General features: G+C 49.7%; 1 protein-coding gene across 1 annotated transcript in view; it reads left to right on the plus strand.

Moving 5' to 3' along the window:
* The window catches only part of lancl2 (LanC lantibiotic synthetase component C-like 2 (bacterial)), a 48,949-nt gene that overhangs the window by 25,453 nt on the left and 8,878 nt on the right, over window positions 1–14,618 (plus strand). Inside the window, exons 7-9 of the mRNA XM_061239905.1 lie at window positions 4,161–4,343; window positions 10,816–10,992; window positions 12,413–12,485. Of these exons, the coding sequence (XP_061095889.1) occupies window positions 4,161–4,343; window positions 10,816–10,992; window positions 12,413–12,485 (433 nt within the window). The remainder of the gene's footprint in view (window positions 1–4,160; window positions 4,344–10,815; window positions 10,993–12,412; window positions 12,486–14,618) is intronic.

The raw sequence follows: 14,618 nt of genomic DNA on the forward strand, positions 1-14,618 counted from the left end.
CAAAAGCCTTCAGCAGGGTGTGGAGCCCTGATATGTGTGTATGTGTGTCTGGGGCAGGCGGGTGTCTTGAGTGCGGTTTGAAAAGCGAGTCGTTCCGCATGAAAGAAAAAATAAGGAAAAAAAAGAGCAAGTTTGCCGCTGCAGTGGATGTCATTACCCGGGCGGAGACGGAGTGTGTGTTGGCCTTAAGTGGCCCGGGATGGATGAAGCTCATTCCTGTCTCCGCTGCCCTCCGGGAGACGTTGGGATTTAAAAAGACGCCGGCCCCGCTCTCGTTCAGCCGCCCCCCCATCCCTCTCCCTCGCATGGAGTGCGTCAGCGGGCCGCTCATAAACGCCGAGAATTTATGGTTTTATTTGTCGCCAGCGGAGACCCTGGTCTCCATGACGATGCTAGGCCATCGCTCAGCTTCCTGTTTACCGGCTGAAACAAAAAAACGTCGATTTTTGCCTCGTGTCTGGTCCGAGCAGCAGGGGAGGCATGCAGGAGTGAGTACTGGTTCTACCTATGGAATAAGGATCATCAAATCTGGCCCTCGAATCCAAATCCAGACCTGTTTTTTTTTCCCTTCCGGGTAATTAACTGAACAGTTAGTGGAGTGATCTTCGTTCCTGGTCCAGGAGAGCCGCAGGGTGTGCTGGTTTTTGTTTTCCCCTTAATAGCAGCAACCAATCCAGACCCAAGAAACCAGGTGAGGTGAGTTGACTCTGTAATCAACTGCTTTCATTGATCAAATAAGTGCTGAGTAACAACGAAAGCCAGCACACCCTGCGGCTCTCCAGGACCAGGAATTGAAGACCGCTGAGTTAGTCTAGGCAATCAATATCACCATCTTCACACCGCACTCCCAAGTAAAGGGAGGGTGGAAAACCAGCATTTCTCGTACCTCGATGACTGCGATTTGATGATCCCTGCTATGAAGCACGTTGAGATGCATCATATTTCCAAAAAGAATTCTGCATTATTTATAACCCGTCTCCAAATTATTTGGTGGAATTGATTTTGAGGTTCGGGTCTGGCAGTGGGATTTTGGTCTCCGCTCCAATGAAAGCTCTTCTAGCTTCTTCCGCGAGCAGAGTTCACCCGCTGCCCCCGCCCCCCCCCCCCCCACATCCCCCACTGCATGTTTATTTATTCATACCTGCGATGGAGAGAAAGGTCTCCGAGCCGTGCGTTTGTATTCAGTAATTGTCCGAGAGCTCGTTTAAAATGGAGGACCCAGAGGCCGGCGGAGGGATGCGGGCGGAAAGGTCGCCCCACCACGGCCCTTACCCCTCCGGCTATTCGCTTCAACCGAGATTTTCGAGCAGACACTCCTTTTGTGTTGTGTTTTTTTTCCGTTATTTTCTCTCCCTGTATTCAGACGGATGGACGGTAAGCGATGGAGAAAGGCTCACGGCTCAGAAGCTACCGTCGTGGCGGGGGGGGTGGTCGAACCCCTGCCCTTGCGGGGCAAACTTGTCTGTGGCTCTGGAGGGTATTCGGCTGCCGGACCCCGTGGGTCAGTTACGTAATTGTTTTGGGCTCAGATACTTTTCTAGGCTTAAATGAGCTTGTCTGCTGTACTGGAGCCTATGAAATGAAGCACAGACCCTGCCTTTTGGTGCGATCGGTGGGATCAGTCACGCCAGGCAAGATCAGTTGAACGCAGTGTCAAGTATTGGAATCCGAAATAATGATGCATTTGGTTGGTCGGCCGGTCTACAGACTGCAGTGTGTGTGTGTGCGTGTGTGTGTGTGTGTGTCTGTGTGAGCACCCCCCCCTACCCCCCCCCCCTCCCCCGACACCCACGCCTCATCATTCTCCTTCGCAGATCCACAGATTAGACAGAAAGTCCACATGATGGGGGATGTAAACATCATTAAGACCACATCAGCCTGTTTCCCTCACTGCGGCTGTCTCCACTGTCTGTGTGTTAACAGTGTGCTGTCCCGCCCGTTAACATTGCAGTTACCTGCAACAGTCTCCACTGTTCTACAGCCCTACGTAACCCAAACCCCTGAGAAAACTAACTCTGCTCGCGTTTGAACTCCGTCCTTAAGCAGCCTTTCAGAAATCAACGTTGTTATGGTTGTGCGTGGGCTGCTTGATAAGAAGGTAGAACCGGCGTGTACGCGCCCGAACGGCGTGCGCGCGTTTCGCTTTAAGAAGCCGTCTGTTGTCGCACGCGCTCGGTTTCACTTTCAGAGTGTCTGTTTCCGCACGCGCTCACCGTTTCCGAGAACAGCAGCGCGCTCCGTGTAACGCAGCGTGAAGCTCCGTTTCGCCACCGCGGGGGAATCGAGGCGACTTTGTAATCTCTCTCTTTACACCTCCCGATTATCCGCGCCGCGATAAGGACATTCAAATTAATGCAAAGAAGGCTTAAGTGGCGCTTTAGATTCATCAATTGTGGTCATTGTATCTCGTTCTGTTATTGAAGGTGTAGTCGGCCACTCTGACAAAAGCCTTTTGTTTGGCTGTTGCAGTGCTGATCCAAGTCTGCGGAAAATTTGTTTTGACAACACAACGCGCTAATAACGACGCATAAAAGCGTACATTTGGAGTTAAGCAGCTTGTATTTTCAATCCTTTGTCAAAGATAGTGATGAAAAAAAAAATTCCCCCACTCCTGATCTGCATAATTAACTGAGTGATCCATCAAAGGAAACCACTGTGGTATTAACAGCTGGCTGTTCCTGGTGTTTATGAGATTAGGAGTTGAAAATTATATTTACTTGGCACTCTTAAACAAGGCAAGTATTAATAACTGTAATAGAAGTTTATATTGGCAGTACTGGACATACATATGGCCTATGGTGTTATTGTTTTATTTTTGATAGTTCTCTGCCAGAACAGTCTGCCAGATTCATATTATGTTATTATATGCTCTGACACTTAATATCATATATATTGTTATATTGTACGCTTTGACAGTGAATAATGTGTGTGTTATATGTGCTGACAGTTAATATCATATGTGGTGTTATATGCTGTGACAGTTAATATCATATGTGTTATATACGCTGACAGTTGATGTCATTATGTGGCATTATATACGCTGACAGTTGATGTCATTATATGGCATTATATGCTCTGACAGTAAATGTCATGTGTGGTGTAATATGCGCTGACAGTTAATGTCATACGTGTTGTTATATCCTCTGACAGTTAATATTGCATTTGTTGTAATGTGCTCATCCAGATGCACTGTAAATGTGCTGTAATGTATTGTAAGATCACAGAGAAGGGAGCTGCATGATAATGGTGTCTTTGGATAAACACTGAAATGGAGTAAAGAGATGTATTCTTCAGCGCAGATTAAATTATCCCTGTGCGAGGGGTGCCAGATTTGCTGAAATTAAATTGCACTCAGCAGGGGAGAGCGTTCCCCGTGGAACTGAGACTGGCGGTTTGCTTTTCGGCATACAGTTTCATATGCTGGTATTAAAAAGTGTGTGTGTGTGCGCGTGTGTTATTGCTACTGTAAGGTGGTGCAACCAGCTTTTAAGATTAAGGGGCAATGTCTTTTTCACTGGGCTGTTTGGGTGTTTAATAACTTTTCTATTACAGATATTACATGGTCATTTAAAAAATGAATATTACATTTGGTCTAAAGGTTGATGCCATTCTGTGTGAAAAATACGAAGTAATAGAGGAAATCGGGCATCGAGGAGGCAAATAGTTCTTCGCGGCACTGTAGTCTTGTCTGCACCCTGACTGTAGAGGAGGCTGATGTACGGTGAGCGCTCTGGGACAAAATGGCCGCCGCTGCATCACCCAGGCGGGTGCTGCACATTGGTGGTGGTTGAGGAGAGTTTCTCCCCCATTGCAGTAAAGGGCTTTGAGTCACCGGCTGGTGAGAAAAGCACTATACGTTAGCGTAGTTGAGTCTGAGGGCCTGCTTTGCTAAGACCTTTAGCCCATCCAAGCACAGTCACGTACTATATTGGTTTAGTGTTACAGTGTTTTGCCATTTATGGATTTGTGCAAAACCAAGAACATTTGTGGTATTTGTTTTGCACCAATCGTTGGTTGTTTGTGTGACTCCTTCCGTATGTGCTAAGAGGTTTTCGCACATGCTAGAGAACTCCGTATAAATGCGAGGGACTTATCATTTTTAATGACTTATGCGTGTGATGTGCGTTGCTCTCACCGAAATCGTGCGTTTGTGTCCGCAGCCGGGCGCCGGCGTGAGCCAGGAGACGCTGACGGAGCTGGTGCGACCGAGCGTGGACTACGTGCGCCACAAAAAGTTCCGCTCCGGGAACTACCCGTCGTCGCTAAGCAACGAGTCGGACCGCCTGGTGCACTGGTGTCACGGTGCCCCCGGGGTGGTCCACATGCTCCTCATGGCCCACAAGGTGAGAAGCCCGTTTCCGGAAAAACACAATCCCTATACAATACGAAGCCCTTATCTGACAACACTGTGTGAGGAAGGTTCAGAGAAGGGCAACCAGATTGAGTCCATGCATAAAAGTTAAGTCTTTAAGCTAAGTAAAAGGAGACTTTTTGACCGAGGCATAGGCCATAGGTTTGTGTCTCGAGTACCTATAAGCAATGCCTATAGGAAGATGTTCCAGAAACACAATCCTTATTTAGTACCCTTGTCAGACAGCACTATGTGCAGGGCTGGGGACTGCACTACCAGAAAGATGTACAGTCGAGGCACTGGAAATGGTTCAGAGAAGTACAACCAGATTAGTTTCATTTATAAAAGATAAAAGTTATGAGGAAAGACTTATGATGCTTAATCTCTTTAAAATTATTAAAAGGAGACTTGGGGCGCGGGGGGGGGGGGTATGATTGAGGCTTTTAAATTCATTAAAGAGATTAACAAAGTGAACTACAGATTCTTCAGGGTGAGCTTGGTTAATTTAGTTTAGTTTATTGGGCAACATTAAAGCAATAAGCTTTAACAACATCACAACATCACAGCTTTAAAAAATTGTCAAGGATAACACAATAAAGTCACAGACTTATTTCCATTGTGGTCCTGAGAATGAGGGGGCATAAATGGAAATTGGATACATTCCGCACAGACATCAGGAAGTCTTTTTTTCACGGAGAGTGGTCACTGTGTGGAATAGCTTGGCAGGACAGTAGTGGAGGCAGAAACATTGCGGGCTTTCAAGACCAGGCTTGATACGGCGCTATATACTATTTAACTTTTAGGCAAACCAAGCAGTAGGCGCACTTAGGGCTAGGGAAAGGCGAGCATTGCTGGGCTGAATGGCCTATTCTCACCATTATGTTATGAACCATCTGCCCATGGGGCCAATCACGGACTGAGCACGCCGTGCTAACGTGCTAATGCATCTACGACAGCGCTACGCAACTCAACTCCACGTCCTGCGGGCCGCAGTGTCTGCAGGCGTTCGCTTCAACCTTACGCCACGCCACCTGATTATTATCCGAACAGAGCAGGTGAAATAATGAGTGAAATCAGGCGGCGTAGCGCACGGTAGGAGCAAATACCCGCAGACACTGCGGCCCGCAGGACGGGGAGCTGAGCAGTGCTGGTGTACGGCGACTACATCACATGTCATGTTCCAGTTTTAGACTTTCATCTTCATTTTGTTTAACAATATGTTTTTCAAAAACATGGCTTGTTGGCACTCAAAAGGCAAGGGGGATACAACTCCCTTGATACCTGGAATAGAGAGCTAACTTTGGTATCGTTAGGAAGCTTGCATTCTCCACTTTAGAGTAGTTTCTAAAACTCAAAATGCATTTTTGGGTCAATACATTCAGCAGGTCACAAAATGTGTTTTCCAGAATGTTCTTTAGCGTGTAGCGTCAAATGCAGGTTCCTGAAAGTGAGCTTTTACCCCCCTTCTCGGTGCAGTATGTAACGTGGTGTGCTCTGTCTGTTAAGTTCTGTGTTTTTCAGTGTCTCGGTTTTGTCTAAGTCGTTAGCGTTTCCTGTCAGTTAGTTTCACTTCATTAATTTGTTTCACCTGTTTCACTTCCTGATTGTTTCCCACACCTGATTGCCATTCCCTCTCGCTACCTGTGTTATTTAAACCCCTTTGTTTGTTCAGTTCCCTGCCAGATTGTTATGTGTATTATCCATACAGCTTTATCTGATTGATTTCTGTTACGACCCGTTTCGCCCCCGACTTCCACGTTTCGTTTATTCCATCTTCCACTTTTGACCCTTAGTTTATCGACCTGTTTTTGTATATCGACTTTTGATTTTTGGATTCTGTTTCTGCCTGCTTAGCCAGCCTGTTATCAACCCCATCCTGTTTGCTGGAGAGTTGACCCATTGTCTGGATTATTAACCACGAACTGCCTTACCCCTCGCCGATTCTGTTTGCTGGCTGTCGACCTCCGCCTGTTTAACCTGCCAAAGTTACAGTAAAGACTTTGAACTGAATCTGGTGGTCCTGCGGCTGGGTCCCGTTGTTCTGATCCCTGATACTGTCAGTGGAGAGGGCCGGGTGCTCTGCTCTCATCCTGCTCTTCCCCAGACCCTGCTCAGCACTAAATCTGCCCTGCTTTATGCTAATTGGTCCGGGCAGGTTTATGGCCTATCGCTAACCCGGGTCTGCTGAGTAAGCTTTCGGTGTGTGTGTATCGGCCCTGTCTGTTGACTTAACGTCAGGAAAGTTACGTGCCGGGACTCCGTGGAGTCGACGGATAGCTTGAGTTGGCAAATTTACCAGGGCTTTCTCTGGAGGTCCATGAGCTATGCGGTTGTGTTTGGAGGAGAATATTTGGAGAAAGGGACAGGGGTACTTGTTTTGCAATATCACAGTGTTGACTGAAATGTAGATGCCTGCCTCATTTTGTATGTTTCCAGTCCCTAACGTGTATTTGTTGTTTAATAATATGGGGCGTCCTGTAGCGTAGTGGTTAAGGGAAATGACTGGGACACACAAGGTCGGTGGTTCCAATCCTGGTGTAGCCACAATAAAAACCGCACAGCCGTTGGGCCCGTGAGCAAGGCCCTTAACCCTGCATTGCTCCAGGGGAGGATTGTCTACCCTGCTTAGTCTAATCAACTGTACATTGCTCTGGATAAATGCCAATAATGTAATAATGTAATGTAATAAAGTAAAAAGCAGAGAAACCCTGAAGGTGGACATACGCACAGTGTGTACAGGTGTGTCCGGGCGCATATAGGTGAGTACTGGTGTGTACCTGGGAAGAATCCTACAGGTGACACAGGAAAGGCGGAGACAGTGTAATTCAGTGGGCGCTGAAGGAATCGGTATCATACAGACACAGCGTCCGGAGGATACAGTGGTTATGGACTGTGTATCTGCCAGAGGCCATAGCTCTGTGTCTGGAGTAACTGTAAGCAATGCTAAATCAATTTAACGTTAGCAGTCAGCCATTTTGTTCACCAACTAAACCAGTACGTGAGCATTTTCTCACGCTTAAAGGTCCGGTGCTGCTAAGGTCACTTCAAGGTTAAGTGACTCTAACATTTACATTGTGCTGACTCTGACGAAAATTGTGCTGATTGGAAAAAGGATTTTGGGATGTTAGTTTTCCTGTTGCCGTCTCCTCAGGCTGGTGTTCTCACCGTTGTCTGTTTTTATTGCGGTCATTACGTTTGCTAACTCCATTTTTAACTCCACTTGGAAAGCGGAAATCGATGGGAAAGTGAAATAGGCCTCCAAAAAAAAAAAAAAAAAAAAAAAAAAAAGCCGTTCCCCAGTTTATCCCATAAAGCCTATTACTCTGAAATGCCTATAGGAAGATCATTAAAGCAATTGCTTTAGGTAAGGTGGTCGGGCTGGAGCTGGTGCTGAATTTCAACAGCGCTGTTGCTACCCTGGCGTGACTGTGGTTAAACCGGCGATCCACAGCGACACCTAGTGGCCGGAATGAATTCAGAATTAAAAAAAAAAAAAAAAAAAAAAAAAACCCTGTGGATTTTATATCAGATTTATGGGGTGATTGCCAGGTGAGGATGACGCACTCGCATTGATCCGCGGGTGAGTTTTCACTCCCGGGGCGAGCTCGTGTAACTTCCGCGACGGTCGAAAAAGGTCGATAAAGGGGCCGGTGACGTTGTCCTCTGCGTCTTGGTGCCTCCGTGTCCTCCGCGAGAACGCGTCGGGTCTCCGCTTCAGCGCCGCGTACAAATCACTCCTCCTGGCTTCGGGCGCGGCTGAAATTGAACCAGGCTTATATTTGGAAACTTAAATGTCTCCTCTGAGGTACGGAGGGATGTTACTGTCCGGGCGAATGACAAGGTGCCCTTTTCCGCCTGGTCCTGTCCCTCCCTGACCTCCATTTCGTTTGGAGGAGAGTTCGCGTGTGTGGGGAGTTTGACTCTTCTCCAAAATCGACGAGGGTCACGTTCAGCTCTGCTAAAAGGGCAATGCGCTCCAACGCGCTACAAGCCCGTTAAGTATACGCGGATCAGATGGGTGCTCTACTACCAGGACAGATTTGAGACGACATGAGACTCCTTAACCGGACGATTTCACTTCACTGGGACTAGCCTGAAATGAGAGACGGTGGAGCTCACTGGACAGGAGCAGGGCAGGTTTCTGAGGGCCTGTAATTTGCCAAGAGCTTTAGCATGTGCTAAAAGGTTTTAGTATGCGTGACACCAATAATTGGTTGTGGTCTTTGCTTTGCACCAATCATTGGTTGTGTTCCAAATTTTTTTGTGTGTGCTAAGAGGTTTTGCATGTGCTAAAGGTCTCCGTAAACCAGACCCTGAGTCTTAGTTTCGTCTCTTAAAGAGGCCTTTTAACTTTTAGCGTTTCTCCATCACGCAGCAGAGCCAAACGGAAGACGCTGCAAGTGTTAAACCGGCTTAGCCAGAAAACGCCTGTCACACCGCGATTAAGACGGCCGTCGTGAAGCTGTATCCTCCGGAGAGCCTTTTGATCTATTAAAGGATTGGACACGGTTTTCCAAATCGTTGCTCATCATTATACACCGAATAAAAAAAGACTCCGGTTTGCAAGCGCGTCTATAAAAACGGACCGGGGGGGGTGAGTTACGATTACGGAGCGTCGGACTCCAGGGACCTTCAGCGCCGTCGTTCCGAGTTCCCGTTTCAGGTGCTGTCTCCGCTCTGCCGTGGAAAGGTGTCCTTGGCCAGTGGCGGCGTTTGAAGAATTCCCCCGGAATCGCACGAGCGGTTTCGGTCTCCCCGCCGATGCGCTACCCGTCCCGGGTCCCATCCGCCTCGGCTCCCGCGGATTTGCTGACCGATGGCGGAGATCCGAAGGTGTATGCGCTCGACCCCACCGTCAGGTCGATGTCGATGATGAGTGTGGACAGCACATCGCAGGGCGAGGTGTGCCTGTCTTTGTAGGTTCTCCACCTGCCAGTCTCCTTCCTGACGTTTGCAGTCATCTGCCTTTTGACCTTTTTTTTCTGCAAACCTAGCCAGAATGTTTAACTACTGGTTGTCAAAAAAATAAAAATAAAATAGGCATCTGCAGATGCTGTTGTCCACCCCCCCTAACAGCAGCGAGATTTCATTTCCATTATCCGCAGCAAGCGTGAAACGCTCTCCAGACACACGAGTGGGTGTTTCCTTTCGTTTGTTTTTTTTTTTTTTTTTTTTCAGAGAACGGGGAGTTTGAAGCACTTTGCGAAATGAGCCGTGTATCTGCTCGGAGGCAGGTATAATGAATGCTTTGGCCCGGGTATCCCAGCATGCACCCCAGTAGACAGACACAAGGAGGATCTTGGGAGCCGAGCTGTGAAGGGATGTAAATGGAGGCCTGGGCCTTGGAGACGTCCCCGCGGACTCCATGTTGGCTCCGCGGCCCCCTTCGCGTTTCGGCTCTTTGCATTTAAAGCCTCTGTGTATTGGGAAACACATATGGACTCATTTGTGTAATACTCTGTTAACGCACCTCCGGGGGTTGGATAACAGGGCTCTTCCCGATTGTGTATTTTTCACCTCTCTTTATGTTCGTCGCTCCTCCGACTTTTTTCGCCCGTAATGAGCCGTCCGCGAAGGACGTTCCAGACGAACGGCGAGTGGAAGGAGCGCCGGTATTGGTGGGGGCTGCGTCTGACCTTTGACCTCCGCCATGACGCATGCGCCCCCGTTATGCCCGTCCGTCTCCCTAATGCTCCACTGCAGCTCACCCGCCTTCATCCAGCACACCTAAAAAAACACCACACATTCACCTGATTTGGGGACGAGGCACGGAAATCACACTCAAAATTACACAAATACCTGTACAAAAGTGGGAAAATAACATGCAAGATGAAGATGTGTGCTGTCAGCAGGTGTAGCCACAGAGCAGCCAGAATTTACCTATTTACCCCGGTACCTTCACCACTTTTTAAATGAGGTAGGACTCAGCGGGATGTTGACATAACAGGAGGTAAGAGCGGCCGTCTGGCAGTTGGGACAGTTGCCGGTTCGATCCCCTACCCCTGCGCATGTCACCTAACCCCTAATTTCTCCCGATGAGCTGATTGGTGCCTTGTGTCACAGCCTGTCATTGTTGGTGTGTGAGTGTGAGGCATCAGTTGTAAAGCGCTTTGGATGAAATTGCTATATAAATGTCAGTCCCTTTATCATTTTGCCATTTGAAAGCACACCCCGCTGGTTGGGTGGGGTAGACTCTAACCTCACGCCCTCCTCCCCTGGCCCAGGTGTTTAAGGAGGAGAAGTACCTGAAGGACGCATTGGTGGGGTGGGGTAGACTCTAACCTCACGCCCTCCTTCCCTGGCCCAGGTGTTTAAGCAGGAGAAGTACCTGTAGGACACGCTGGTTGGGTGGGGTAGACTCTAACCTCACACCCTCCTTCCCTAGCCCAGGTGTTTAAATACCTGTAGGACACGCTGGTCGGGTGGGGTAGACTCTAATCTCACGCCCTCCTCCCCTGGCCCAGGTGTTTAAGGAGGAGAAGTACCTGAAGGACGCTCAGGACTGCGGGGAGGTGATCTGGCAGAGGGGCCTCCTCCGGAAGGGCTACGGGATCTGTCACGGCACGGCGGGGAACGGGTACGCCTTCCTGGCCCTCTACCAGCAGACCCAGGAGAAGAAGCACCTTTACCGCGCCTGCAAGGTACAGGAGTGTGTGTGTGTGTGTGTGAGAGTGTGTGAGAGTGTGTGAGAGTGTGTGAGAGTGTGTGAGAGTGTGTGAGAGTGTGTGAGAGTGTGAGAGAACCAGCAGACCCAAGAGAAGAAGTACCTCTACCGCGCCAGCAAGGTACAGGAGGCCCCTCAGAGTGTGGGAGTGTGGCAGTACCCTATAGGTACCTAAAATTGTACCCCTAGCCAGCAATGTGCAATTAACCTTTTTTGCTTGGAAAGCATACTCATTTGTACCCAAAGAGAATATTACTGTACTTTCAGAGTATATTTGGAAAATTTTATCTTTGAAGAACAAAAATGTTCCTCCCCGGAGTGTACCAAAGTCTCCTCTTTCGGGCCTCCTCTCCCTCTCTGTCGATGCTTGGGGGGGGGGGGGGGGGGGGGTCCTGGGGGACCGGACTGTCCCTCCCTTCCCCTGTCCTGACGGAGAGATCCGGAAGGATTTTCTGCGTCGGTGTTACCGCGTCGGAGCTGGGCAACGTCACGTTGGCACAAGCGACCGGCCTCGGGATTAAACAGGGACAGCCTGCGGGCGCCATGGAAACACAGAGAACTGTGCGTGGGCAGGTGTGTCTCACTGAGGGCCGCTGAAATTCGAGGGTGGGGGGGGGGGGGGGGTCGGGGGGTTAGTAAAGCAATCTGCCCCCCCCCTCACCCTCCCTCACCCTCCCTCACCCTCCGGGAACAGCACTTACGAGTGACACTTCGCTCTCACAGAAAATAACTAATTTAATTTAACTTGTAGTTTTCAGCCTGTCCCTAATGATTTAATGACTACATTACCCAGCGGAATACAGATAATTGGTGGTGGCCATTTTGATTAAGCTCTGCTATAGGAAGCATAGCTGCGCTATGGAGACAGGGTTTCTGTATTACCTGCAGCTACCTATAGAACGGTACTTCCTGTCCCGGGTCGAGTGGCTCCGGTTGGTGACCCGGTTGAAGCCTCGCGTCTCGCGCCCGCCCTGTTGGCTCATGGGAGATTCCCCCCCCCCCCCCCCCACACGCGTGGAGCCGGTCCCTGTGTGGAGCGTGCCCAGGTTCGGCGGGGGAGCTGGCTTCCGAACGAGCCGTATGTTTCCACTCCCTCGTCGGGGCCGCGGCCAAAACGGAACGTACCGCCATCCTGACCGCCGCGTGGAAAAGCTCCGCGTTGCCATGGCGTCGCCCCTCCACAGACCCGTCGCGAGCTCGAAGGTAATTGGCCGGCTAAGCGGGCGAGCGTCTCGTCGGGAGCGGATCGTAGCCGCCTCGTTCGCCAGAACGTGGGCGGGAACAGAACCCACCGCTCGTCCTCGTACACAGCCTCGTTAGTGTGGCTAACCAGCGGGCTAACGATGGCGCTAACGAGGGAGTGTGCGTCTGACCTCTTGACCTCTCTTGTGTTGCAGTTCGCCGAGTGGTGCCTGGACTACGGGACGCACGGATGCCGCATCCCCGACCGGCCGTACTCTCTGTTCGAAGGTCAGTTAACGCTGGCTGTCCGAGGAAACGATGGAAGGTCTCTCCGACTTGTTGTTTGTTTTCAGGAACGGCAGTTGGCGGAAATGCCAGAAACGTATTCTGGATTCAACTGAGTTAATCCGAACCACAAACTGTACCGCTGTCGACTTTTCTTTTTCAGAATGGATGGATGTCCTTGTTTAAACAAACATGAAAATTGCAGTACTACATTAATGGCATTTGGCAGACGCTCTCATCCAGAGCGACGTACAGTTGATTAGACTAAGCAGGAGACAATCCTCCCCTGGAGCAATGCAGGGTTAAGAGCCTTGCTCAAGGGCCCAGCGGCTGTGCGGATCTTATTGTGGCTGCACCAGGAATCGAACCACCGACCTTGCGGGTCACAGTCCTGTATCTTAACCACTACGCTACAGGCCGTAGACTTCCGACTCATTTTCCAAGTTTTGATCAGGAGTGTCCAATGCACATAATCGGAAGGATGTAGTAAATCGTGTGATGCCAAGTACTATCAATTAGGCTGTATTGCATTAGCCATCCTCCTGTGACTTAGCACGTCTGTTGACCGGAGTACTTCCTGATCTCTCACTCCCGCTCACTGGAATGTGTGGCCAGCGGACATAATGGCCTCCGAGTCAGATATTTCTTTCAATACGCCCTCGCCCGTCTTCCCAGAAAGAGACGTTCGGCGAAATTGACGTGATGTTTTCCCTCTGCATCCGTGCACAATGTCCTCTCCCCATTACCGCAGGGAGAGTGGATGTTTTTCGCCATTTTACCCGCGACCATTAAAAGCCTTTTCTGCTCCCGTCTGCGTTCGCCCGCGCTCTCCGCTCCACGGCAATAATAATAAAATCGAAACGAACCTCCAAATTGAAAGCGCGTTTACAGCCCAGCCCGTTTATAATGGGAGAGGCTTTTCTAAAGGAGCCTCGGACTGTTTGTGTTTTACAATTCCTGCTCAAACAGGAGTCCACATCCCGCTCGGAGGGAGAAGGAACAGGCGGGAAATATCAAAGGTAGCACGGGATAAATAAATATTTATTAATTTTTAAAATACATTTATTTCAGATTTTTCCCTTTTTCTCCCAATTTGGTAGCCAGTTGTACCCCGTCTAATCCAATTAGAGTTAGTGTTAGATACACCGCCCACACTCCGTCCCTCAGCGGCCCGAAGGAGAGCGACACGCCTTCTCCAAGCCGTCTCGTCTCATGCTAGTGTCCGTGATTCCGAGGCGTTTTATTGTGCAGCGATCAGCTAACCCTGCCAAGTCCGTCCCTCTGGAGCAGCGAGCCAATTATGCTGCTCCACGTGAGCCGGCCAAACTTGGCTCGGCTTTTTCCTCGGTGTGCAACTGCAGCAAACTAAATGGTAAATGGTTGGCATTTATATGGCGCCTTTATCCAAAGCGCAATTGATGCTTCTCATTCACCCATTCATACACACACTCACACACCGACGACGATTGGCTGCCATGCAAGGCGCCGACCAGCTCGTCAGGAGCATTTGGGGGTTAGGTGTCTTGCTCAGGGCCACTTCGACACAGCCCGAGCGGGGGATCGAACCGGCAACCCTCCGACTGCCAGACGACTGCTCTTACCGCCTGAGCCGTGTCGCCCCACGCAACCGCAAGTCCGCTGCATCTTAGCCGCGGCTCCACCGCGCCTGGATACTTAGAGTCTGTTCTGTCTGGCTCGCCCAGGCCATGGTTACCCGCGCACAGCCGTAGCAGCGGTGCATCACAGATTGCGACCGTAACTCAGCCGCAAGAGGCGGCCTCTGCAACTACCGTAGACCGTCATTTCTGCACCTCGGGGATTTATTTTAGGGTTGGACCTGCACTGCAGCAAAGCACGTCGTACAGACGAGAGGTTCGAAAACGGTGCGTTTATTAGTTTTTGTTTTAGCGGGCCTATTTCAACGTGTTCCCGTTAAAATTTTAAAACATATTGGGCTGGTTACACAGACGCAGATTTAGCTTCGTCGTAGACGAAACTACGTTTTGTGTGGAGAATCTCCATTGACTATGCTTTGGACTATGCTATACTGTCTGTATCTGTGAAACCAGTCCATTTAGGTGTTTATTTTAGAGGTATTCATTTTTAAGCTATTTCCCTTTCTGATTCGCTTGGCAC

The sequence above is a fragment of the Conger conger genome, chromosome 4, assembly GCF_963514075.1.
Source record: "Conger conger chromosome 4, fConCon1.1, whole genome shotgun sequence".
Lineage (NCBI taxonomy): Eukaryota > Metazoa > Chordata > Actinopteri > Anguilliformes > Congridae > Conger > Conger conger.